This window comes from Pongo abelii, chromosome 9 (genome assembly GCF_028885655.2).
Source record: "Pongo abelii isolate AG06213 chromosome 9, NHGRI_mPonAbe1-v2.0_pri, whole genome shotgun sequence".
NCBI lineage: Eukaryota > Metazoa > Chordata > Mammalia > Primates > Hominidae > Pongo > Pongo abelii.
In genome coordinates, this window is record NC_071994.2 from 19,272,231 (window position 1) to 19,299,693 (window position 27,463).

At 43.3% G+C, this 27,463-nt stretch overlaps 1 protein-coding gene, 1 long non-coding RNA gene and 1 pseudogene across 3 annotated transcripts in view; 1 reads left to right on the forward strand and 2 right to left on the reverse strand.

Annotated features, from left to right (window-relative positions):
• The window catches only part of NUP160 (nucleoporin 160), a 73,323-nt gene that overhangs the window by 2,539 nt on the left and 43,321 nt on the right, over positions 1-27,463 (forward strand). For both annotated transcript variants that reach the window (NM_001132595.2, XM_054523771.2), the window contains 7 exon segments: positions 9,646-9,856; positions 10,172-10,394; positions 12,615-12,693; positions 13,237-13,351; positions 14,432-14,590; positions 26,786-26,863; positions 27,125-27,222. In NM_001132595.2, coding sequence (NP_001126067.2) covers positions 9,646-9,856; positions 10,172-10,394; positions 12,615-12,693; positions 13,237-13,351; positions 14,432-14,590; positions 26,786-26,863; positions 27,125-27,222 — 963 coding nt within the window.
• LOC134762095 (uncharacterized) lies at positions 1,765-6,124 on the reverse strand. The gene is made up of 2 exons (XR_010141722.1): positions 6,004-6,124; positions 1,765-2,016 (listed from the first exon to the last, which is right to left on the reverse strand). It is a non-coding gene; the product is annotated as an uncharacterized LOC134762095 (long non-coding RNA).
• On the reverse strand, positions 8,555-8,935 carry LOC112135522 (protein yippee-like 5; annotated as a pseudogene).

Genomic DNA, 27,463 nt, shown 5'->3' on the forward strand with positions numbered 1-27,463 from the left:
TAACTACTCAGGAGGCTGAGGCGGGAGGATCCGATCATGCCACTGCACTCCAGGTAGGAAAAAGGGTAAGACCCCATCTCTTTTAAAAAAACAGGAAGAAAGAAAGAAAATTTGCTTGCCTAATGTATTTCAGTCTGTTTTTAGGGAACAGGGATATAGCAGGGAACAAAACAAAGTCCCTACTCTCATGGAGGAAGATAGGCAACAACAACAATAACCAAAAAACCCCAAGTACATGCAGTTTTGTTACAGGAAAAGGGTGCCGATCCAGACCCCAAAGGAGGGTTCTTGGATCTCGCACAAGAAAGAATTCAGGGCAAGTCCGCAGTGCAAAGTGAAAGCAAGTTTATTAAGAAAGTAAAGGAGGCCAGGCATGGTGGCTCACACCTGTAATCCCAGTACTTTAGGAGGCCAAGGCAGGTGGATCACCTGAGGTCAGGAGTTCGAGACCAGCCTGACTAACATGGTGAAACCGTGTCTCTACTAAAAATACAAAATTAGCTGGGCATGGTGGCACATGCCTGTAGTCCCAGCTACTTGGGAGGCTGAGGCAGGAGAATAGCTTGAACCCAGGAGGTGGAGGGTTCAGTGAGCTGAGATCACACCATTGCACTCCAGCCTGGGCAACAAGAGCAAAACTGCATCTCAAAAAAAAAGTAAATAAAAGAATGGCTACTCCATAAACAGAGTAGCCCCGAGGGCTGCTGGTTGCCCATTTTTATGGTTATTTCTTGATGATATGCTAAACGGGTAGATTGTTCATGCCTCCACTTTTTAGACTTCCTGATGTAACTTCCTGATGTTGCCATGGCATTTGTAAACTGTCATGGCGTTGATGGGAGTGTAGCAGTGAGGACGACTGGAGGTCACCCTTGTCACCATTTTGGTTTTGGTGAGTTTTGGCTTGCTTCTTTATTGCAGCCTGTTTTATCAGCAAGGTCTTTATGACCTGTATTTTGTACTGACCTCCTATCTCATCCTGTGACTTAGAATGCCTTAACTGTCTGGGAATGCACCCCAGTAGGTTTCAGTCTCATTTTACCCAACTCCTATCCAAGATGGATTTGTTCTGGTTCACATGCCTCTGACAGTTTGTCAGTTGATAAATGGAATAGGGAAAAGGGAACAGCATAAGAGGGAAGAGGAATACCTGTGGGAGTTAATGTTTTATGTAGGGTGGTTGGGCAAGAGCCAGGGGTAAGTTGACATTTGAGCAGAAGAAAGGATATCTGGGGAATGAGTATTTCAGGTGGAGCTTTCCAAGAAAAAGGAATAAAAAGTGCAAAGAACCCCGAAACAGGAGCCTGTTGTGTTCAAAGAGTGGAAAGGAGCCAGGAGTCTGCAGCTGAGTGAACAAAGGGTAGAATAATAAGAAAGAGATAGTTGAGGGCCAGATCAGGGCTTTGTTGGTTATTTTAAGCTTTGGCTTTTGCTCTGAGTAAGATGAGAAGAAGCTGTGGAAGGTTAAAGTGGAGAAATGACATGATCTAAGATCTGGGCTTCTAAAGGATTGCTTTGACTGCTGTCTTGAGAATAGAGCATGGTGGAGGAAAGGGTGGGTGCAGGGAGACCAGTTAGGAGGCTGGTGCCACAATTCACACATGATGGTGGCTTAGATCAGGGTGGTAGTGACAGAGGCAGTGAGAAATGTTGTGATTGTGGATATGTTTTCAAAGTGAATTTGTTAGAATTACTGTTGCGTTGGATGGGGAGTATACAGAAAGCAAAGAGTCACAGGTGAGCCCTAGATTTTTGGCTTGAGCAATTGGAAGTTAGGGAGATGTCATTTATTGCGATGGAAAAACGTATAGGTGAAGCAGGTACTTTTGTTTTCTTCAGGTTCAGTGAGTCCAGGAGTTCTGTTTTGGACAGGTGTAATCTGAGATGCCTGTTAGATATCCAAGTGAGTGTTGAGACAGTAGTCAGGAGTTGAGTGGAGAAGTTGGGCTGAAGATACAGATTGTGAAATTGTTGGCATTAGATCGTGCTTAAAGCTGTTCCACTGAATGAGATCACCTAGAAAGTGAGAATAAATTAGGATTTTTCACCTTCTGCACTATTATTGTCAGCTAAGTCTTCATTGTGGAAGGCTGTCCTGTACGCTATAGGGTGTTAAACAGCATTCCTGGCCTCTACCCTCTGCATACCAATAGCACATCTATACCGCCACTTCTACCCCAGTTACAATAACCAAAAATATCTCTAGATACTGCTTCATATCCTGGTGAATGAGGAAGAATCGCCCCCAGTTGAGAGCCGCTTGAGTAGAGCAGTCTGGGACTGAACCCTGGGGCACGCCAACATTTAGAAAAATGGCAAACCAACAAAGGATCCCAAGAAGGAGTAACTAAAGTGAGAGTTGAATAAAGAATGTGGCATCCCAGAAGCTAAGGGAAGTGTTTCAAGGAGGAGGAGAGTGAAAAACTGTCAGTGTTGCATTTAAGCCAGGCAAGATGAGAAACAAAAATTGGCCTTTGGATCATGGTCATTGATGACCTGGTCAGGAATTTCTGCAGTAGTCGTACAGAAGCCTCGGTGGAGTGGGTTCAAGAGAGAAAGGGAGGAGAGGAATTGTGAGTATAGAATAGCCCTTCCAAGGTGTATTGCTATAAGGGAAGCAGAGAAATCACATGGTAGCCAGAGAGCAAGGGAGGAACAGAGAAAATATAATAATATCCACCCCGTATGGGAAGTGAGGAGTGCCTCTGCCTGGCTACCCCGTCTGGGAGGTGAGGAGCGCCTCTGCCCAGCCGCCACCCTGTCTGGGAGGAAGTGAGGAGCACCTCTGCCCGGCCGCCCCGTCTGGGAAGTGAGGAGCGCCTCTGCCCGGCCACCCCATCTGGGAAGTGAGGAGTGCCTCTGCCTGGCTGCCACCCCGTCTGGGAGGAAGTGAGGCGCGCCTCTGCCTGGCTGCCCCATCTGGGAAGTGAGGAGCGCCTCTGCCCAGCCGCCACCCCGTCTGGGAAGTGAGGCGCGCCTCTGCCTGGCCACCCCGTCTGGGAGGTGAGGAGCGCCTCTGCCCAGCCGCCACTCTGTCTGGGAGGAAGTGAGGAGCACCTCTGCCCGGCCGCCCCGTCTGGGAAGTGAGGAGCACCTCTGCCTGGCCACCCCGTCTGGGAAGTGAGGAGTGCCTCTGCCTGGCCGCCACCCCGTCTGGGAGGAAGTGAGGAGCGCCTCTGCCCGGCTGCCCCCTCTGGGAAGTGAGGAGCGCCTCTGCCCAGCCGCCACCCCGTCTGGGAAGTGAGGAGCGCCTCTGCCCGGCCGCCCCGTCTGGGAGGTGAGGAGCACCTCTGCCCGGCCGCCCCATCTGGGAAGTGAGGAGCGCCTCTGCCCGGCCGCCCCCTCTGGGAAGTGAGGAGCGCCTCTGCCCGGCCGCCCCCTCTGGGAGGTGAGGAGCGCCTCTGCCCGGCTGCCCCGTCTGGGAGGTGAGGAGCGCCTCTGCCTGGCTGCCACCCCGTCTGGGAGGAAGTGAGGAGCGCCTCTGCCCGGCCACCCCATCTAGGAGGTGAGGAGCGTCTCTGCCCGGCCGCCCCATCTGGGAAGTGAGGAGCGCCTCTGCCCGGCGGCCCCATCTGGGAAGTGAGGAGCGCCTCTGCCCGGCCGCCCTGTCTGGGAGGTGAGGAGCGCCTCTGCCCGGCCGCCCTGTCTGGGAGGTGAGGAGCGCCTCTGCCCGGCCGCCCCGTCTGGGAGGTGTACCCAACAGCTCCGAAGAGACAGCGACCATTGGGAGCGGGCCATGAGGACGATGGCGGTTTTGTTGAAAAGAAGGGGGGGAAGTGTGGGGAAAGGAAGGAGAGTTCAGATTGTTGCTGTGTCTGTATAGAAAGAGGTGGGCATAGGAGACTCCATTTTGTTCTGACTAGGAGAAATTCTTCTGCCTTGGGATGCTGTTGATCTATGGCCTTTCCCCCAGCCCCGTGCTCTCTGAAACATGTGCTGTGTCAACTCAGGGTTAAATGGATTAAGGGCGGTGCAAGATGTGCTTTGTTAAACAGATGCTTGAAGGCAGCATGCTCTTTAAGAGTCATCACCACTCCCTAATCTCAAGTACCCAGGGGCACAAACACTGCAGAAGGCCGCAGGGACCTCTGCCTAGGAAAACCAGAGACCTTTGTTCATGTGTTTATCTCCTGACCTTCTCTCCACTATTATCCTATGACCCTGCCATATCCCCCTCTCCGAGAAACACCCAAGAATCATCAATAAATACTTCATAAATAAAAAAATAAAAATAATAAAATATAATAATATATCTATGTGCAGTTGGGAATGACCTAGTAGATGCAGTTGAGAGCAATCACTAGAGGAAAGGAATTTGGGGAACTGAGAAGGTGGAGTGTTAGGATAATTGGATATTGTTTATTCATTTGTTGGTTTGCTTTTTTAGAGTCAGAGTTTCACTCTGTCACCCAGGCTGGAGTACAATGCAGTTATGGCCTACTGCAGCCTGAACTAGGCTCAATCGATCCTCCCATCTCAGCCTCCCAAGTGGCTGAGATTACAGGCGGGCATCACCATGCCTGGCTAATTTTTTTATTTTGTAGAGATAGGGTTTTGCTGTGTTGCCCAGGCTGATCTCGTACTCCTGGGCTGAAGAAATCCTCCTGTCTTGGCCTCCCAAAATGCTGGGATCATAGGCCATGAGCCACCGTACCTGGCCCTGATATTGAAATCATTAAGCATTATGGCGAGAGTAGTGTGGGAGAGAGTGACAGTAGGCCAGGAGCTAAAATCAACTGCAGTGAGCATGGGTAGCAGGTGGTATCTGATTACATGAGCTTCAGAGCTGAGTGATTCGGGTAGCAGAGGAGGAACAGTGGCCTAGAATGCCAGTGGGGAACAAGGACATCTGTATGTTTTCCTTGAGGCCCCACCCCAAAGGGGATGGTAGAGAAAACTCTGGGGTCACTGTCCTCACGGGAGATCCAGGAGCCAACTTTAACCATAAGGCAGGAAAGCGAAAGAATTATTCAGAGATGAGGTTGAGGATCCAGAAAATTGTACTGATGCTCTGAGTTACCAGAAGCAAAGTAGCTCTGGGAAATCATCAGCACTGAAAAGGTACTTACATCCTTGGGAGTAGATAAGATGTGCCTTGGGAGAAAGTGTACGGTGAGAGAAGATGATCCAGGATCAAGGTTTGAGGAAATCTAGCATATAGGGGTCAGGTCGAGGAGAAGGGGAAGAAATGGACAGGAATGTGGGAGGAAAACTGGGAGAAGGTAGCATCATAGGATTCATGAGAAGAGACTATTTAAAAAGGAAGGCAATGTCACGTATGTGGAATGCTGCTAAGAGATCAAGTAAGAGGGCCAGGCATGGTGGCTCACACCTGTAATCCCAGCACTTTGGGAGGCTGAGGCAGGTAGATCACTTGAGGTCAGGAGTTCAAGAGCAGCCTGGCCAACATGGTGAAACCCTGTCTCTACTAAAAATACAAAAATTAGCCGGGTGTGATGGCGGGCACCTGGAATCCCAGCTACTCAGGAGGCTGAGGCAGGAGAATTGCTTGAACCCAAGAGGTGGGGTTGCAGTGAGCCGAGATCGTACCACTGCACTCCAGCCTGGGCGACAGAACGAGACTCAGTCTCAAAAAAACAAACAAAAAAACTCTTCTAGCTCTATGAAAAGCCTGGATTTATTCATAACATAGATATTTTTTCTCTTCAGTTATGGGTAAGATAAAACAGTCAACTGAATCAAAAGCAACCAAAATAGTTACATATGTCAAAGATGACAGTTCTGGGAGTAAAGGCTGAGTTTCAGGAAAGAAGAATTTGTGGTGGGATACTTTTTGGGTAAGATTTCTCCTGTCATTAGTCAAGGGAACATTCTCTAAAAAGGAAGGAAAAAAGGCCTGGTGTGATGGCTCACTTTTGGGAGGCTGAGGCAGGAAGATCACTTTAGCCCAGAAGTTCAAGACCAGTCTGGTTAACACAGTGGGGCCCTATATAAAACATTTGAAAAATAGCTGAACATGATGGTGCGAGCCCATAGTCCCACCTGTAATCCCAGTTACTCGGGAGGCTGAGGTAGCAGGATCACTTGAGCCTGGTAGGTGGAGGTTTGTAGTGAGTCGAGATGGTGCCGCTGCACTCCAGCATGGGTGACAGAGCAAGACCCTGTCTCAAAAAATGGAGGGAGAGGAAAAATACTTTAGAAAACTACTTGAAAAAAGGAAGTTAATTAAAATGAAGGGAATTTGAGATTATGAGATGCTTGGAAAAAGACATAGTCCGAATATATATGTATATGTATATGTATATATATATGTGTTTTTGTTTTTGTTTTTGTTTTTTTTAACTGAGTCTTGTTCTGTCGCCCAGGCTAGAGTGTAGTGGCACCATCTCAGCTCACTGCAAGCTCCGCTTCCCGGGTTCAAGTGGTTCTCCTGCCTCAGCCTCCCAAGTAGCTGAAACTATAGGCACCTGCCACCATGCCTAGCTAATTTTTTTGTATTTTTAGTAGAGACGGGGTTTCACTGTGTTAGCCAGGATGGTCTCGATCCCCTGACCTCATCATCCACCCTCCTTGGCCTCCCAAAGTGCTGGGATTATAGGTGTGAGTCACCGCGCCCGGCCTAGAATAATTTTAATAAAATATAAGAATATATTTACCTGAGAGGAGCAAAGCCGATAGAGCTAGGAGCTGGAAGTGAAGAAAAATAAACTAGCTGGGCGTGGTGGCTCACGTCTGTAACTCCAGCACTGTAACCCCAGCACTTTAGGAGACTGAGGCGGGAGGATCACTTGAGCCCAGGAGTTCAAGACCAGCCTGGGCAACATAGTGAGACCCAACCTCTAAAAAAATTAAAATTTAAAAAGAGGAAAAGTAAAACTAGTTGGTTAAATTTTTAATCTTGGTTTGTTCTGCAAGAAAGAGTTCATTTCATCATTCTAGGAAAGATGTGACCCCAGCAAGAAGTAGAGCCATCTCCTTTGACAATCACTAAGTGTCAGCTGGTGCTGCTGAGGAAGAGGTACTAAGGATAAACCTGCAGTAGTTCACAAAGTGGGTACTAGTTTAATCATAGAGATGGAAGAGAAGGAGCAGAGTCAGGAAGAGGAAAGCAACAGGCTTTGACAGATCATACCTTCTGAGTCAAGGACATAGACAAGTAAATATGTACTAGTGATTTTTAAAGATGACAAATACTTAGAAGTCAAAAGTAAGAAATATCCTTGTTAGAGTAAAGTAACATGACAGCTTCTGTGCTGAGTCTGGTAGACATTGGATGTAGGGTTGTTAAGAGTTTAAATCTAAATTTAAAGTCAGACCTAATGGCCTTGGGCAAAATGCTTTATCTCCTCTGTTGCAACTTGAGTTTGAATAAAGTTTTTGTTTTTGTTTTTGTTTTTAGTTTGCATGCATTTTATCAAAAGCATTTATTGAATGCTAGCTGTGTCCTAGGCACTTTGCTGGGTCTAAGGATATCCAAGTGTATACGCACATACTTTCCCTAGAGGAAAAGTATTAATACTTGGGCTGTAAGAACATAGGGGCTATCTCTACACTCACAGAACTTACCATCATTGTTAATAACAAGCTCCTTTTTTATTTTTTTCCCAATTATTACTTTATTTATATTACTATGCTTAAGTTAATGGAAAAAGACAGCAGTTCTGCCCCATTTCAGAAAAAGTTTCCAATCAACACCGATTGTGTAGTGACAAATAATTAGAAATGGTGACATCTTTGTGTCAAGACTGACAAGGAAGAATGGGCTCTAGTGCTATGGTTCATTTCCAAGAAGATAATGGCACATTGGCCAGCACAAGCCATGTTAACACTGAGTCTTTAGCACTGGGCACTGATTTGGATCTCTTCTCTGATGCTAGCAAATCAAGTGAAATAACGGGGTTTTAAAAAAAAAGTTTAAAACGAGCCCAACTGAGTTTAAAAACTATACTTCTGACATATTTTCCTTTCAAAATTTACATAAAGCACACTTTTCCACTCTAATAGCCCCAATTTTTTTCTTACATAGCCTACCATGTAGCTGCAGATAGACTCTTCTGCCTCAAGGTGTAAACATGGGGGAAAAAATTAACAGCATCTGCATAATATTCTCTGTACACACTGCTGTTGGATGGAAAATACAAAACTTGAAAAAAAAGGTTTCATCTTAGATTCTCACAACCTCTTGTTACTCCATTCATGAATCTGACTGTGATGCTAAGGTGACGATATATGTAAGTAGATTTTTGTTTTCAGCAAAGGAGACCTGGGAAAAGATGGATTTATCTCTTTTTCTTCAAGAGTTATCAGACTGTCTGTAATCCCAGCCCTTTCGGAGGCTGAGGTGGGTGGATCACTTGAGGTCAGGAGTTCAAGATCAGCCTGGCCAACATGGTGAAACCCCCGTCTCTACTAAAAAATACAAAAATTAGCCAGGTGTGGTGGTGCACACCTGTAGTCCCAGCTGCTGAGGAGGTTGAGGTGGGAGGATTGCCTGAGCCCAGGAGTTCGAGGCTGTAGTGAGCTGTGATTGCACCACTGCACCCTAGCCTGACAGAGTGAGACCCTGTCTCAAAAAAAAAAAAAAAAAAAAATTATCAGATGGTACATGCTCCTTAGAGCCCTCAGTCTCTCGAACTAGAGCACGTTCCAGGATCACATGGCCTTCCTTGTAACGCTGGCTGTCTTCGGTGGCAAACTCGTAGATCCATCCCAGTTTGCTACTGCAGTTTTTCAGCTCACATGTCGAACCATGTGGTGGCCAGTGAGCATGACCCAATCTTGAACTTCATTGTACTGCAGGTTCACTACCTTGTTAAAAAGAAATGCTCTGCCAGTGGCGTCTGTGAACCAAGTGGAGATGAATTCTGAGCGGTTGGTCAGGATTGTATCACAGTTTGCATAAGAAAATGGACAGGTACCACGAATATGATCAAGGAAAATTCTGCCCATTTTTATGGCTGAAGTTCTAAAAACCCTGTGCAGCGGTGAGATCTGTGGCTGCCAGTGGCTCCTCACTGCCCAAGCTGGGATTAATAAACAAGCTCCTTTTGGGGAGAGTGGGAGAAAAAAGAAAAAAATAAATAAACAAGCTCCTTTTGAGGAGTAATAATGAAAGTTAGAATAGCTTATCAGTATAGAGACTAACCCTGATATGTTCAATTTGTGAAGGTATTTTTATATTAAAATATTTATTTTAGTAATATTTTTGCATATACATGTAAGTGCATGTATAAAATTGCTATTCTGTGTGTGTATGTGTATGTGTGTGCACGCATGCTATTGCTGGTTAAGAAGTAATAGAAACAGGAAATAACCGCAATTATTAAGGTCAGTTTTGTTTGATGCTGTATATATGGAGGCCACATTCCACTACAAGCAATGGCCAGGGTATGGTATTAATTTTTATTATAGTAGAGTTTAATTGCATAAAATATTGTCCTAAATAAATGGCCTATCAAGTTTGGAAATGTCTCTATGTAACAGAATCACAGTGAAATTTGAATTTTGTTATGCTGTTTTTTATAAATGTGCATAATATTATTTGGAATGCAAAAGTGGTCCAAATCTGTTTATCCAAAATTTTCAAATTTGGTGAGTTCACTTGGACACTGTTCTCATATATTTCAGTACAACAGTCAGTGAGAAAAGCATAAACTTTTCAAACAAATGTCTCTTTTTCAACAGGAAGACCTCTGGAGATACATTGGAGCTGATGGAGGAGTCACTGGACATAAATCTGTTGAATAATGCCGTTCGCCTAAAATTCCAAAATTGCAGTGTTTTACCTGGAGGGGTTTATGTCTCTGAGACTCAGAATCATGTGATAATCTTGATGTTAACCAATCAAACAGTGCACAGGTTACTTTTACCACACCCCTCCCGGATGTATAGGAGTGTAAGTTGGCTAAGTGCAATATCTTTTATTTCCCAAATTACTCTGGGTGTCACAAATTTAGTGCTGGAGCGATATCTTTTGGAATTGAAGGAAATTTGGATTCTCATTATCCCTCACCAAGCATACTTTGATAGCTACTGCTTAAAATGATCAGGCATACATTTTAAGTTGAGAATTAGTTTTCATTAAGAAGAATAGCTTTCTTCTTAAACTTGACAGTTTTTTACTTTAAAAACTTTTTTAGCAATAGAGAGGAACTGAGCAAAATTCTGGTTATTTTGATTTAATAGATTTTTCTTTTTAATTACTCAACAGGAGTTGATAGTTGAAAGTCACATGCAGTCAATATTCACTGACATTGGAAAAGTTGATTTCACAGATCCTTGCAACTATCAGTTAATTCCAGCAGTACCTGGAATATCTCCTAATTCCACCGCCTCAACAGCCTGGCTTAGCAGTGATGGGGAGGCCCTGTTTGCCTTACCATGTGCTTCTGGGGGAATCTTTGTTCTTAAGCTACCTCCTTATGACATACCTGGTAAGAATGGGAACTGAGCATGGATTTCACTTTAAACAAGGAATGTTAACATTGAAACAGTTCAACCTCATCATCCAATGCAGGGATTGCATCTCTACTGCCCCGGAACTGGTCATTCATTATTGCTTGCCTAATGAGTCCCTAATGCTTTACTTTTATACAGTGGATAAGGAACTATAAAGCATATTGGAGCACGGAAAAACAAATAGACAAGTATAAGACAGCCTATTCTAAATCCTGTAGTAGAGATGCGTTGCCTAATTGTCTGCCCTAAGATGGAGGCATTATAACATTATAATTAAATTAATTGAAACAAAGACATTAAATACCCTGCACCAAGTTGCCACTGTGTCTTGCCTGGATTATTGTATTAGCTTTATATATATCTCCCCAGATCTGTCTTAACCCTCTTCAGAAACTTCTCAGGTGGACTGATATATTTAAAACCCAAGGGCCAGGCGCTGTGGCTCACGTCTGTAATCCCAGCACTCTTGGAGGCCACGGCGGGCGGGTCACCTGAGGTCGGGAGTTTCAGACCAGCCTGACCAACATGGAGAAACCCCGTCTCTACTAAAAATACAAAAGTAGCTGGGCGTGGTGGCCCATGCCTGTAATCCCAGCTACTCGGGAGGCTGAGGCAAGAGAATCGCTTGAACCCAAGAGGCGGAGGTTGTGATAAGCCAAGATCGTGCCGTTGCACTCCAGCCTGGGCAACAAGAGCGAAACTCCATGTCAAAAAAAAAAAACCCAAGTTGGGTCATGTCACTGCACTGTGTAAAGCCATCCTTTATATAGTGCAGTGACATGATGCACCTTTTCTTTTTTTCTTTTTTTTTTTTTTGAGATGGAATTTCTCTCTGTCGCCCAGGCTGGAGTACAGTGGCACGATCTCAGCTCACTGCAACCTCCACCTCCTGGGTTCATGCAATTCTCCTGCATCAGTCTCCTGAGCAGCTGGGATTACAGGCATTTGCCACCATGCCCGGCTAATTTTTGTATTTTTAGTAGAGACAGGGTTTCACCATGTTGGCCAAGCTGGTCTCGAACTCCTGACCTTGTGATCTGTCCACCTCAGCCTCCCAAAGTGTTGGGATTACAGGCTTGAGCCACCGTACCTGGCCTCCTTTCTTTCTTTCTTTTGAGACAGAGTCTCACTGTCACCCAGGCTGGAATGCAGTGGTGCCATCTTGGCTCACTGCAACCTCCGCCCCCCAGGTTCAAGTGATTCTCGTGTCTCAGCCTCCTGAGTAGCTGGGATTACAGGTGCCCACCACCACACCTGGCTAATTTTTGAATTTTTAGTAGAGACGGGGTTTTGCCACATTGACTAGGCTGGTCTCAAACTCCTGGCCTCAAGTGATCCGCCTGCCTCAGCTTCCCAAAGTGCTGGGATTACAGGCGTGAGCCACCACACCTGGCCAACATGACCCAAGTTGGGTTTCAAATATATCATGTTATGCTGAATAAACCCAGAATCCTTAAACTGGCCTAGAGTGACCCACTGCTGTCTCTAACTTCATCTGTTCACTCTTCCCCTCCTTTTCACCAGCCACATGCCTTCTTGTAATTCCTTGAATATGCCAGGAACACCCCTACTTCAAGGCATTTGGTTGGTATTGTCAGCTACTAGCTTGGCTCATTCCCTCAGCTCCTTTAGGTCTTTACTCAATGTCACCTCGTTGAGGCCTTCCCTGACCATCCTTTTCAAAATTGCAGTGCCCCTGCCTGCCCTCCCTATATCCTGGCACTCTCGGTACTCCTTTTGTCTTATTTTTCTGACTTACTACCATTCTACTTAATTTAACTGTCTCTGCTTCTCCCCTTCCCCCAAAGGAATATAAGTTCCAGGAGGACAGGAGTTTTAAAATTTGTTTTGTTTACTGCTATGTCACCACCATCTAGAACTGTGCCTGGCACATGAAAGGTACCTAGTGATTGTTTTAGAAAGAATGAAGTAATTCTGCTGGGTGGCAATATGGGTTACTGACTGTAAAAGGCAAAAATTTCCACGAGAAGTATAAAAATGCTATTTTTATGGATCTAATAATGATTCAAAATATTTTAGATGTGATATATGCAGGAAAGTTACATCCTAAAACTTTGTTAGTACAGAAATACAGAAGTCTGTTGCCTATTATAAAGACCTTGTTCATGGTTACATCATTCTTGCCTTTGGGTTTTTCTAAGTGTGTTCAAGAGGTGCCTTGGATATCATTGCAGGTATGGTGTCAGTTGTGGAACTGAAACAGAGTTCAGTAATGCAACGATTGCTTACAGGCTGGATGCCAACAGCCATCAGGTGAGTGGTGTCTGGCAGGTAAATCAAAGGGCCCAAGAATTTAATCTTTTTGCACTGGTCGGCAGTTATTGTTTCCAGTCTTATTCCAAGGCAAACATTATACTGGAAAGGAGAATAGTCAGAATAACATTAAATTCCATCTGAGGAAAGCCACACTCCCGAGTCCCTTTCATCTGCAATTGGATGCCTTGTCAGCATAAATCGGCCTGTTTATATTCCCACAATATCCACTTCAGTGTTCTGCCCTGACTTACCCAAATCCAGTTTCGTGTAAAATTATTAGAAGTAGAAAGTTTTTGATGGTTACAGGAAAACAATATAAAAGGAAACAGTCTCCCATTGTTATGTAGAGCCTTTTAAATTTTATTATAGTAATTGGTGATAAACCAAATAGAAATGTAGTTGTCTTATACCAGTATATAAGCTCTTGGTCCTTCTGCTAAAAGTGTACATTTATAATTTTATTATATTTCTTGAATTGCAAGTTCTAATGATCAGATTCCTTGCAGCAGTAAAACTCTAAAACTGGGTCTTATGTTTTAGGGGTGACCAGTCGCCTTCAGATCGTCCCCTCAGTCTTGCTGTTCATTGTGTGGAGCATGATGCCTTCATCTTTGCTCTGTGTCAGGATCATAAACTACGAATGTGGTCTTACAAGGTAAGTGCTACATTTATAGTTGCTGTAAGTTAAAACAGGATTGTGAATCATGAGAATTGAAATAAATTTTGCTGTTTCTCTTAAAGATTATTAAATCAATTGGTTTGGAACTTATTGGTCACTGCCAGATTCAGACAGTTTCATTTAGCTTTATTTTGCATATATCTTCCTCCTAACTTACTGTCTTTTTATTTGGAAAAATTATCAACCTAACAGGAACACTGAAAGAGTAGTACAAAGTATACCTTTCACTTTTTAAAAATTTTTTAATTTTTTGAGACAGTCTCACTTTGTCACCCAGGCTGGAGTACAGTGGCATGAATATAGCTCACTGCAGCCTCCGCCTCCCAGGCTCAAGCAATTCTCCACCTCAGCTGCTCAAATAGCTGGGACTACAGGAGCACGCTACCACACCTGGCTAATTTTTGTATTTTTTGTAGACGGGGTTTTGCCATATTACCCAGACTGGACCTTTCATTTAAGAGCAACAAATATGTTTTAAAAATGTAAGTTGGTAAAATGGTTTTCAAGATTCATCTAAAAAAAATACAGCTTATATTTTATATAAGTCTGATCTTATATTTCAGACTGAAGAGATGTTTTTCATGTTAGCCCCTCCCTCCCTCTTTTTATCTTTCCCCGAAACAGAGTCTCGCTCTGTCACTCAGGCTGGAATGCAATGGCGCAGTCTCACCTCACTGCAACCTCCACCTCCCAGGTTCAAGTGATTCTCCTGCCTCAGCTTCCCAAGTAGCTGGGATAACAGGCATGCACCACTGCACCTGGCTAATTTTTGTACTTTTTAGTAGAGATGGGGTTTCACTATGTTGGCCAGGCTGGTCTCGAAGTCCTGACCTCAGGTTGTCCACCCACCCCGTCCTCCCAAAGTGCTGGGATTACAGACGTGAGCCACTGCGCCCGGCCCGTGTTAGCCCTTTTAAAACAAAAACCTTGCAAGGTCTTTTAGCAGATAAACTAGATAGAGCGGTAGATAAAATGAAAGGTCCATCCTTTCAGAAGGTATGTTCTTCTAGCCTGAATATCCCTTGAATATCACCTATTAACTATTTTCTTGGACAGGAGCAAATGTGCCTAATGGTAGCTGACATGCTGGAGTATGTCCCTGTGAAGAAAGACCTTCGGCTTACTGCTGGAACTGGACACAAATTACGGCTTGCTTATTCCCCCGCCATGGGACTCTATTTGGCGATATACATGCATGCACCAAAACGAGGACAGGTATGAAACAAATAAGACACATACCAAGTTATTCTGTGTGTACTGATGTGGAGAAATGGCTGTAGACTCAGTGAGTCTGTTCAAGCTCTTTTCACCGACCTAAATGTGTTTCTGAGGTGATGGTTGGGTTTTGTGCTACTATGTGAATTAGAAGATCTTGAAGGAGGGGTCAATATGAAAGGAAGTAGAGAGTTTAAAGTAACATGAAAGGAAACTAACAAGTTAACAGAAACTAAACAAGAAGAGCAAATTAGGAGTTCTAGGTGAAAAAACAGAATTCCTGAAAGGGATGTAGATGTTAAGTGGTTATGGTTAAGTTAATTTTTCTAAATAAATTTGCTTAGCATCCAGACAGTAGCTGCTGTCTGTAGATGAGATATGTAGGATGTGATGTAATAGTGTAATCATTTAATAAACAGCCATTTGTTGAGTATTGTGTGTTTGGTGCTGTGCCAGTCCCTTTATGCACATTAATAATAGCAAACACTGGGATTGTGCTTACTCTGGGCTCATATGCTATATGCATTTTATCCATTTAATCCTAATAACAGCCCAGTGAGGTAAGGTCTGTCTCCCTTACTATGCAGGAGCTCTGATTCCCCCACTGAGTCCCCACGCTAGGCCACAGCCCTTCCTGGATGCCCTTCTCACTTCTGTTGGGATCTCATAGCCCACTCCACATTGCTGCTCCAATGTGGATGCCCTCCTTACCCTGTTTGGGCCCTGAGACCACCAGACTGCCCCCATGCAATGGACCTCTTCCTCACCCAACCTGAGTTTCCATCCTGCACCAAGCTTTCTGTCCACGTGGAAGCTGTCTCATACTGTTCCTGATCCTCCCACCAAAGTCAGGCAGTCCCAAATGTGGACACTCTTCTTATGTCCCTAGGCTCTTGCCTCATCACACCTGGCCATATCACCCCTGCATGTGTGCCCTTCTCACTCACTAGTGTTCTCACTCCTGTGCTGGGACATGGCTGCACCGATGTTCTCTTCAGCCTGTTCAGACTGACTCCTTATGCCGAACCCCAGCCCCCCAAGTTCCCCACCCTTACCTTCTGGCCAGCAAGGATATCTACCTTGCTCTAGGTACCTATTGGTTTTTAGATTGAATTGCTCAGGAACGGAATGGAAGGGAAGAGGAAGAGCTCATTCTTGGAGTTTTTTCCTAATATTATGGCCCAAAAGTATCATGCTATCAAGACATTTATCTTGATTGCACATAATTGTTCTATTCTCTCTTCTGGAGGACATCCCTTGAACTATTTGAACATACCTATCTATCTCCTCTTAGTACGCTCTTCTCTGCATGTAGGTTGTCTGTGGTAGAAGAATTGACCCTGCTCTAACTTCCTTAGTTCCTTCCATTGTTATTCATGTAACATCCTGTTGATCAATCTCCTCGACATGTTAACAATTAGTTTGTCACACTAAAATAGTGGTTCTCAAACTTTTGGTCTCGGGACCCTATTATACTCTTACCGAGAACTGCAAAGAGATTTTGTTTATGTGGGTTATATCTATAATTTATTAGAAATTAAAACTGGCTGGATGTGGATTGACACATTTTATTATGCAGTATCTAAATTACTGTTTTGGGGAGTAATCCCCAAGACCACCTCACCTCCATGTCCAGTAATACTCTGAAAGGACTCATAGGGCTCAGTATGTAGTTGTGCTGACAGCTAAAATGTATTACAGTGAACAGATACAAAGCAAAGTGAAAAAAGGGAAAAGGCACATGGAGTAAAGCCTGAGGTCAGACACAATCATCTAAGAGTCCCCTCCCAGTAGAGTCTCACAGGACATGCTTAATTCTTCCAGCACTGAATTGTGATGACGTGTGTAAAATGTTGTTTCCCAGGAAAGCTTGCTAGAGGCACAGTGCCCAAGATTTTTATGGGGGACTGGTCATGTAGGGACCCTCTGCCTAGCATGAACCAAATTTCCAGGCTCCTGGAAGGAAAACAAATATTCTGCATAAACTGCACTGTTTGTGCAAACAGTCTAGGCACAGTAAAACATCCTTACCAGTTAGGGAACCATGGGAACACTGCCAACTTTGCAAGCCTTTCTTTTTCTTTTTTTTTTGAGACGGAGTCTTGCTCTGTCGCCCAGGCTGGAGTGCAGTGGTGTGATCTCAGCTCACTGCAACCTCCGCCTCCCAGGTTCAAGCAATTCTCCTGACTCAGCCTCCCGAGTAGCTGGGACTACAGGTGCCCGCCACCACACCCAGCTAATTTTGTATTTTTAGTAGGGACAGGGTTTCACCATATTGGCCAGGCTGGTCTCGAACTCCTGACCTTGTGATCTGACCACCTCGGCCTCCCAGAGTACAAGCAAGACTTTCTGAGGAGAGCAGCCTCAGGCCTGCTATGTTAACCCTTTCTGCACAATTATTATCATTGATTATATTATCATTGGTGATCTCTCAGAAGAGCCTTGAGAAGCTCTGGAGTTCATGTTAGTGGATACAGAGTTTTCTGAAATTATAGTTTTCACTTTAAAACTTGAAATGTATCATTGGCAACAAATACTGTCATTTGTTTTCCCTGAAATGACAGGTTCACTTTATTCTTTTTTTTTTTCTTTTGTGATGGAGTTTGGCGCTCTTGTCACCCAGGCTGGAGTGCAGTGGCGTGACCTCAACTCACTGCAACCTCTGCCTCCTGGGTTCAAGCAATTCTCCTGCGTCAGCCTCCAGAGTAGCTGGGATTACAGGTACCTGCCACCATGCCCGGCTAATTTTTTGTATTTTTAATAGAGACGGGGTTTCACCATGTTGGCCAGTCTGGTCTCAAACTCCTGACCTCAGGTGATTCACCCGCCTCAGCCTCCCAAAGTGCTGGGATTACAGGTGCGAGCCACCACGCCCAGCCTATTCATTTATTTAAACAGCTTTCTTGAGATGTAATTCACTCATCCATTTAAAGTATACCATTCAATGAGTTTTAGTATATCCACAGATATGAGCAACCATTATCATAGTCAACTTTAGAACATTTCCATCACCTCAAAAAGAAACCACATACCCTTTAGCTATCATTCTTCCCTTCCCCCATCTCTTCCCAGCTCTACACAACTGCTAATCTATTTTCTGTCTCTATCAAGTTACTTATTCTGGTCATATTATGTCAGTGGAATCATATAAGTGGTTTTCTGTGACTGGCTTCTTTCACTTAGCTTAATATTTTCAAGGTTCATCCATGTAGCATGTGTTGTCAGCACTTCATTCTGTAAGTGCCCAATACATAGAGCTGATTTATCAAGACAGGAATTGGAATAGAGAGAGTTTAATACACATAGAGCCAGCTAAACGGGAGACCGGAGTTTTACTGTTACTCAGATCAGCCCCCCTGAAAATTTAGAGGCTAGGGTTTTTCAAAGATAGTTTGGCAGGCAGGATGAGGCTATGAGTGCTGCTGACTGGTTGGAGATGCAATTGTAGGAGTGTGGAAAACCATCCTATGCGCTGAGTCTGCTTCTGGGTTGGGGCCACAGAAGAGTTGCTCATCTGGCTAGGGCCAGAAATGTAAAAAACCGAAAACATATTTTAAAAGGCCAGTGTAAGGTGCTACAATGGTGATGTTATTTACAGAAGTAATTGGGGAAGTTGCAAATCTTATGACCTCCGGAATAATGACTGGTAATCATTTAACTATGAATTCGGGCTCCTCTCATCTTCCTAACCTGGTGGCCTTTCATTAGTTTTACCAAGGTGGTTTGGTTTGGGGGAAGGGCTATTATTATTTAAACTATAAATTAAATTTCTCCCAAAGTGAGCCTTGCCCATGCTCAGGAATGACCAGAGGCAGTTTGGAGATTAAAGACAAGATGGAATTGTGGGCCAGCGCAGTGGCTCACGCCTGTAATCCCAACACTTTGGGAGGCTGAGGTGGGCGGATCATGAGGTCAGGAGATGGAGACCCTCCTGGCCAATATGGTAAAACTCCGTCTCTACTAACAATACAAAAATTAGCTGGGCATAGTGGCGTGTGCCTGTAGTCCCAGCTGCTCAGGAGGCTGAGGCAGGAGAACAGCTTGAACCTGGGAGGCAGAGGTTGCAGTGAGCCGAGATTGCGCCACTGCACTCCAGCCTGGTGACGGACCGAGATTCTGTCAGGAAAAAAAAAAAAAAAAAGATGGAATTTGTTAGATCAGATCTCTCTCATTTTTTTTTTTTTTTTTTTGAGAGAGAGTCTCGCTTTGTCACTCAGGCTGGAATACAGTGGCGCGATCTCAGCTCACTGCAACCTCTGCCTCCCAGGTTCAAGCAGTTCTCCTGCCTCAGCTTCCCAAGTAGCTGGGATTACAGGCGAATGCCACCATGCCTGGCTAATTTTTTGTATTTTTTTAGTAGAGGTGAGGTTTTGCCATGTTGGCCAGTCTGGTCTCTCCTGATCTCAGGTAATCCGCCTGCCTCGGCCTCCCAAAGTGCTGGGATTACAGGCGTGAGCCACTGCACCTGGCCCAGACCTCTTTCATTGTCATAATCTTCTCACTGTTATGATTTTTGCGAAGGTGGTTTCAATTCCTTTTATGGCTGAATAATTTTCAGTTGTATACCACCATTTATTTATTCATTTGTGTTGGAATTTTTTCATTTATGTTGGACATTTTTGTTGTTTCTACCCTTTATCTATTATGAATACTGCTGCTGTATACTTGTCAATACTTGTTATTATCTGACTTTTTAATTCTAGACATCCTAGTGGGTATGAAGTATTATCTCATTATGGTTTTTGTTTTAATTTCCTGATAACTAATGATGCCAAGCATCTTTTTAGTGCTTATTGGTTATTTGTGTATCTTCCTTCTAGAAATGTTTATTCAGATCATTTGCTTTTTTGTTGTTGTTGTTGTTGTTGTTGTTGTTGAGATGGAATCTTGCTCTGTCGCCCAGGCTGGAGTGCAGTGGCGTGATCTCAGCTCACTGCAACCTCCGCCTCCCAGGTTCAAGCGATTCTCCCGCCTCAGCCTCCCAAGTAGCTGGGATTACAGGCTCACGCCATCATGTCTGGCTAATTTTTGTGTTTTTGTAGAGACTGGGTTTCACCATGTTGGCCAGGCTGGTCTCGAACTCCTGACCTCAGGTGATCCGCCAGCCTCAGCCTCGCAAAGTGCTGGGATTACAGGCATGAGCCGCCACGCCTGGCTGCCCTTTTTTTTTTTTTTTTTTAAACTTTTGTTTTAGGTTTGAGGGTACATGTGAAGCTTTATTACATAGGTGAACTCATGTCATGGGGCTTTGTTCTAAGATTTGCTCATCACCCAGGAATTAAGCGCAGCACCTAATAGCTATCTTTTCTGCTCCTCTCCCTCCTCCCAACCTCCACCCTCAAGTAGTCCCTAATGTCTGTTGTTTCCTTCTTCGTGTTCATAAGTTCTCATCATTTAGCTCCCATTTATAAGTGAGAACATGTGGTATTTGGTTTTCTGTTCCTGCATTATTTTGCTGAGGATAATGACCTCCACTTCCATCCATATTTCCACAAAAGACATATCTCGTTCTTTTTTGTGGCTGCATATATTCCATGATGTATATGTACCATGTTTTATCCAGTCTGTCATTGATGGGCATTTAGGTTGATTCTATGTCTTTGCTATTGTGAACAGTGCTGTAATGAACATTCATGTGCATTTGTCTTTATGGTAGAATGATTTGTATTCCTTTGGGTTATATACCCAGTAATGGGATTGCTGAGTCGAATGGTAGTTCTGTTTTTAGTCTTTAGTTCTTAGAGGAATCACCACACTGCTTTCCACAATGGTTGCAGTAATTTACAGTCCCACCAACATTGTATAAATGTTCCCTTTTCTCTGCAACCTCGCCAGCATCTGTTATTTTTTGACTTTTTAATAGCGATGGTATCTCATTGTGGTTTTGATTTGCATTTCTCTAATGATCGGTGATAGTGAACTTTAATTCATATGCTTGTTAGCTGCATGCTTCTTTTTTGAAAAGTGTCTGTTCATGTCCTTTGCCCACTTTTTAATGAGGTTGTTTGCCTTTCATTTGTAAATTTAAGTTCCTTATAGAGGTTGGAAATCAGACCCTCGTCAGATGCATAGTTTGCAAATATTTTCTCCCATTCTGTGGGTTGTCTGTTTACTCTGTTGAAAGTTTCTTTTGCTATGCAGAAGCTTTTAAGTTTAATTAGATCCCACTTGTCCATTTTTGCTTTTGTTGAGATTGCTTTTGGTGTCTTCGTCTTGAAATCTTTGCCCGTTCGTATGTTCAGGATGGTATTGCCTATGGTTGTCTTCCAGGGTTTTTATAGTTTTACGTGTTATGTTTAAGTCTTTAATCCATCTTGAGTTGATTTTTGTATATCGTGTAAGGAAAGGATCCAGCTTCAGTCTTCTCATTTGCCCATTTTTTAATTAGTTCGTCTTTTTTGTTATTGAATTGTAAGAATTCTGTAAACAGGCCAGTGCAGTGGCTCATGCCTGTAATCCTAGCACTTTGGGAGGCCAAGGTGGGCAGATCACTTGAGGCCAGGTATTTGAGACCGGCCTGGCCAATATAAGTGAAACCCCATCTCTACTAAAAATACAAAAAATTAGCCGGGCATGGTGGCATGTGCCTGTAATCCCAGTTACTTGTGAGACTGAGGCACGAGAATAGCTTGAAACTTGGAGGCAGAGGTTGCAGTGAGCCGGGATCGCACCATCCAGCCTCCGCAACAGAGCAAGATTCTGTCTGAAAAACAAAGAAACAAACAAAATGGTATTATAAACTTAATCTTATGGAGTCACCATTGTATATGTAGTCCATATACCAAAGCATCATTATATAGTATGTAACTGTATTATTCTGGATCTAAATCTCTAATCAGATTTATGACTTGCAAGTAGTATTTTCTACCACGTGAGCTGTCTTTTCACTTTCTTGATGGTGTCCCATGAAGCACGTTTTTAATTTTGATGAAGTTCAGATTATCTATTTTTTCTTTTGTTGCTTTTGTTCATAGTGTCATACCTTAAGAATCCTTTGCCAAACCTAAGGTCATAACGATTTACTCTTATGTTTTCTTCTCAGAGTTTTATACTTTTAGCTTTTATATTTAGGACTTTGATTCTTTTTTTTAGTTTTGTGGGTTTTTTTTTAATAGTGTGAGGTAAGCATTCAACTTCATTCTTTTGCTTGTAGATATCCAGTTTTCTCAGCACCATTTGTTGAAAAGATAGTTCTTAACACTGAATGGTCTTGGCACCCTTCTCAAAATCATTTGACCTTAGACACATGGTTTTATTTCTAGGCTCTCAATTCTGTTCCATTGATCTATATATCTGACCTTGTGCCGGTACCACACTTGATTACTCTTGCTTTGTAGGAAATTTTGACACCAGGAAGTGTGAGCCCTCGTACTTTGTTCTTCTTTTTCAAGATTGTTTTGGCTCTTTTGGGTCCCATTCAATTCCATATGAGTTTTAGAATCAGCTTGTCAGTTTCTACAAAGAAGTCAGCTGAGATTCTGATAAAAATTGTGTTGCCTCTATAGATGATATTATAAAATATTGCCGTCTTAGCAATATTAAGTCTTCTGATCCATGAACATGGGATGCTTTAGTTTGCAGAGTGTAAGTTTTATACTTTTGTTCAATTTCTTCTTAAATATTTGATTCTTTGATGCTATTGTAAATGAAATTTTCTTGATGCTATTATAAATGAAATTATTTTCTTAATTTCATTTTCAGAGTGCTCATTGGAAGTTTATAGAAATACAGTTGATTTTTATACATTCATAATTGTATCTTGCAACTTTGCTGAACTCATTTATTAGTTCTGATAGATTTTGTAATGGATTCGTTAGGATTTTCTTTATACAAGATAATGTCACTTGAAAATAAACTTTTGATTACAATGGCTCACACCTGTAATTCCAGCACTTTGGGAGGCCGAGGTGGGCGGATTGCTTGAGCTCAGGAGTTCCAGACCAACCTGGGCAACATGGCGAAACCCTGTCTCTATAAAATAGCAAAAATTAGCTGAGCATGGTGGCTCATTCCTATAGTACCAGCTATTTGAGGGGCTGAGATGGCAGGATCACTTGAGCCTGGATGGTTGAGGCTAAAGTGTTCCTGATTGCCTCACTGTACTTCAACCTGAGCAACAGAGCGGAACCCTGTCTCACAAAAAAAAGTTAGTTTTATTACTTCCTTTCTAAACTAGATGCATTTTCTTTCTTTTCTTTTCCTTCTTTCTTGTAGGGTTTTTAAAAAATTTTTTGGAGGGAGGTGGGTGCTAATTGTCCTGGCTAGATCCTGGAGTACAATGTTGAATAGAAGTGGCAAGAACCTGCATCTTTTTTGTTGTCTTTTTTTTCACTCTGTCACTCAGGCTGGAGCGCAGTGAACGCACTCTCAGCTCATTGCAACCTCCTGGTTCAAGCGATTCTCCCACCTCAGCCTTCTGAGTAGAGTTGCTGGGACCACGGGCATGTGCCACCATGCCCAGCTAATTTTTGTATTGTTGTTTTTTGGTAGAGATGAGGTTTCACCATGTTGGCCATGCTATGCATCTTTGCCTCATTCCTGATTTGTATTGCTAAGGGAGAAGTTATCGGTGTTTCACCATTAAGTATAATGCTAGCTGTGAATTTTTCTTTTTTTCATTGTGATGCAACAGTAAGCTCTGAATTTTTTTTTTTTTTTTTTTTGAGACAGTGTCTCACTCTGTCACCCAAGTTGAAGTGCAGTGGCGCAATCTCAGCTCACTGCAACCTCCACCTCTCAGGTTCAAGCGATCCTCCCACCTCAGCCTCCCAAGTATGTGTGCTACCACGCATGGCTAATTTTTTGTATTTTTGGTAGAGATGGGGTTTTGCCATGTTGCCTGGTCTCAAACTCCTGAGTTCAAGCAGTCCACCCACCTCGGCTTCCCAACGTGCTGAGATTACAGGTGTGAACCACAGCATCCAGCCTGAATTTTTCATAAGTGCCCTTTGTATCGTGTTGAGGAGGTTCCCCTTTATTCCTAGTTTCTTGAGTGTTTTTCTCTTGAAAGGGTGTTCAGTTTTGTCCCACTGCCTTGATTTATGTTAAGACACCAGTAATTTTACCCTCTACTGGTTTTGCATCATTGATGCAAATATTAACAAAGTGAAAAGGCAAATAATGTAGTGTTATTATGCAAAGAGTTTGGGGCTGGGTGCAGTGGCTCACACCTGTAATCCCAACACTTTGGGAGGCCAAGGCAGGCAGATCACCTGAGGTCAGGAGTTTGAGACCAGCCTGGCCAACATGGTGAAACCCCGACTGTACTAAAAATACAAAAATTAACCAGGCATGGTGGCAGGCATCTTTAATCCCAGCTACTCAGGTGACTGAGGCAGGAGAATTGCTTGAACCCAGGAGGCAGATGTTGCAGTAAGCGGAGATTGTGCCATAGCACTCCAGCCTAAGTGACAGAGAGAGACTCTGTCTCAAAAAAAAAAAAGGAAGGGATTTTTACCTCACTGACCCCCTGAAATGGTCTGAGGGACCTCTAGGAATCTGTGGACCACATTTTGAGAACCACTGCTCTAAAGGTTAGATCTGGAATGAATGTAGTAGTTCAGGAGTGTGTCAAATTGAGCAGAGCTATTACTTCCTTTGTTTTGAGCATTATGATTCTTCATTGAAGCCTAAAATCAGAATAACTTTTTTGACAGCTATGTAACACTATTAGCCTATCCAGATTATAGTGAACTTGTAGTATTTTGTTTCTTTTTTCTTCACAAAAACTGATCTTCGGCTGGGCCTGATGGTGCACATCTATAGTTCCTGCTACTCGGGGCTGATGCAGGAGGATCATTTGAGTTCAGGAATGTAAGACCAGCTTGGACTGTTGGGTTTTTGTTTGTTTGTTTGTTTGTTTAATGCTGTTTGAGACCTGCTAAATTGATTTTATGTCCCACTAATGGATTGAGATTTGTAGGTTTTAAAACACAGGTTCAGGCTAGAATGGATATAAGCACTACATATTTTTTTTCATATTTCATACCCTATGTTTCTCAAAAGGGAATTTTGCTACTTTTTTTTCTTTAATACTTTTTTTGTGAACAGCTGCATATAAGTAAAGGGTCATCATCACTCTTACCAATTTACAGTAAATTTTCTTTATAAAAACAGTTAATTTAGGCTGGACTTAGTGGCTCACGCCTGTAATCCCAGCACTTTAGGAGGCCGAGGTGGGCAGATGACCTGAGGTCAGGAGTTCAAGACCAGCCTGGCCAACATGGTAAAACCCTGTCTCTACTAAAAATACAAAAATTAGGCTGCATGGCTCACGCCTGTAATCCCAACATTTTAGGAGGCCGAGGCGGGTGGATCACTTGAGGTCAGGAGTTTGAGACCAGCCTGACCAACATGGTGAAACCCTGTCTCTACTAAAATATGAAAACTAGCTGGGCATGGTGGTGCGTGCCTGTAAATCCCAACTACTCGCGAGGCTGAGGCAGGAGAATCGCTTGAACCCAGGAGGCAGAGGTTGCAGTGAGCCAAGATCGTACCACTGCACTCCAGCCTGGGTGACGGGCCGGGTGTGGTGGCTCATGCCTGTAATCCCAGCACTTTGGGAGGCCAAGGCGGGCAGATCACAAGGTCGGGAGATGGAGACCATCCTGGCTAACACGGTGAAACCCCGACTCTACTAAAAATACAAAAAAATTAGCTAGGCATGGTGACAGGCACCTGTAGTCCCAGTTACTCGGTAGGCTGAGGCAGGAGAATGGCAGGAACCTGGGAGGCAGAGCTTGCAGTGAGCCGAGATCTCACCACTGCACTCCAGCCTGGGCGATAGAGCGAGGCTCCTTATCAAAAAAAAAATAAAAAAAAAAAAAAGGAAGGAAATGCTGACACATGCTATTACGTGGGCGATCCTTGAAGACATTATGCTAAACGACATAAACCAGTCACAAAAGCACCAATAATATATGATCCTTCCACTTACATGGAGTACCTAGAGTAGTCAAGTTTATAGAGACAGAAAGTAAAGTGGTGGTTACCAGGGGCTAGGAGTTGAAGGGAAATGGGAAATTGTTTATTGAGTATAGAGTTTTAGTTATGCAAGGTGAAGATGAAAAGAGTTCTATAGATTGGTTGTATACCAGTGTGAATATACTTAACACTGCTAAAAATAGTTAAGATGGTAAATTTGACGTTATGTGTATTTTACTACATTAAAATAAAGTGGTTCTACCTGGCCTGTGTGGGTGAAAAAGAAAAAAATTTTTGAAGACTATACTTTCAGGGATCATTTCTACAGTAAATACCATTTGACCCAGCCATCCCATTGCTGGGTATATACCCAAAGGATTATAAATCATGCTGCTATAAAGACACATGCACACGTATATTTATTGTGGCACTATTCACAATAGCAAAGACTTGGAACCAACCCAAGTGTCCATCAATGACAGACTGGATTAAGAAAATGTGGCACATATACACCATGGAATACTATGCAGCCATAAAAAAGGATGAGTTCATGTCCTTTGTAGGGACACGGATGAAGCTGGAAACCATCATTTTGAGAAAACTATCGCAAGGACAGAAAACCAAACACCACATGTTCTCACTCATAGGTGGGAACTGAACAATGAGAACACTTGGACACAGGGTGGGGAACATCACACAGTGGGACCTATCGTGGGGTGGGGGGAGTGGGGAGAGATAACATTAGGAGATATACGTAATGTAAATGAATTAATGGGTGCAGCACACCAACATGGCACGTGTATACATATGTAACAAACCTGCATGTTGTGCACATGTACCCTAGAACTTAAAGTATTAAAAAAAAAAGAAAAAGAAAAAAAATTTTTGGCCAGGTGCAGTGGCTCACACCTGTAATACCAGTTCTTTGGGAGGCCAAGGCAGGCGCATCATGAAGTCAGGAGTTCGAGACCAGCCTGGCCAACACAGTGAAACCCTGTCTCTACTAAAAATACAAAAATTAGCCAGGCATGGTGGCGGGTACCTGTAATCCCAGCTACTCGGGTGGCTGAGGCAGGAGAATAGCTTGAACTTAGGAGGCGGAGGTTGCAGTGAGCTGAGATCGTGCCATTGTACTCCAACCTGGGCGACAGAGCAAGACTGTTTCAAAAAAAAAAAAATTTTTTTAAGGTTTCTGAATGGTAATAGCCCTTGCTTTGAAAAGTAACATGTTGATTATTTCAGGTAATAAATGATCATCTTGTGTTTTAACAGTTCTGCATTTTCCAGTTGGTGAGCACTGAGGGTAACCGCTATAGTCTAGATCACATTTCTTCACTGTTCACTTCTCAGGTAGGTTGATTCATCCTTTGCATATCACATAAGTACAAGAAAAAGAAGTATTGGCTAACTCTGTTTTGGTATAATGGGATTGTAGTCTTAAAATGGAATTATTTCATGATATATGGAACAAAATTTCATTTAGACTTTACCAAATTCATGTGGTACCATGTTTTGTTTTCATACATTTACCTCTCCTACTGATGAAAAAGTAAGTCACCATGAACTACTACTTTCTTATTTTATCCCTTTTTTTCCCACATTTCCTCCTAGGAGACACTGATTGACTTTGCCTTAACTTCCACGGATATCTGGGCCCTGTGGCATGATGCTGAGAACCAAACAGTAGTGAAATACATCAACTTTGAACAGTATGGGTCACTTAATTCTGTCATCCTACCTCACCCCAAGCAATTTCATGCTAAGAAGACAAGAGAGGCCGGGCACCGTGTCTCATGCCTATAATCCTAACACTTTGAGAGGCCGAGGCAGGCAAATCACTTAAGCTCAGGAGTTCGAGACCAGGCTGGGCAACATGGTGAAACCCCATCTCTACTAAAAACACAAAAAATTAGCTGGGCCTGGTGGCAGGTGCCTATAATCCCAGCTACT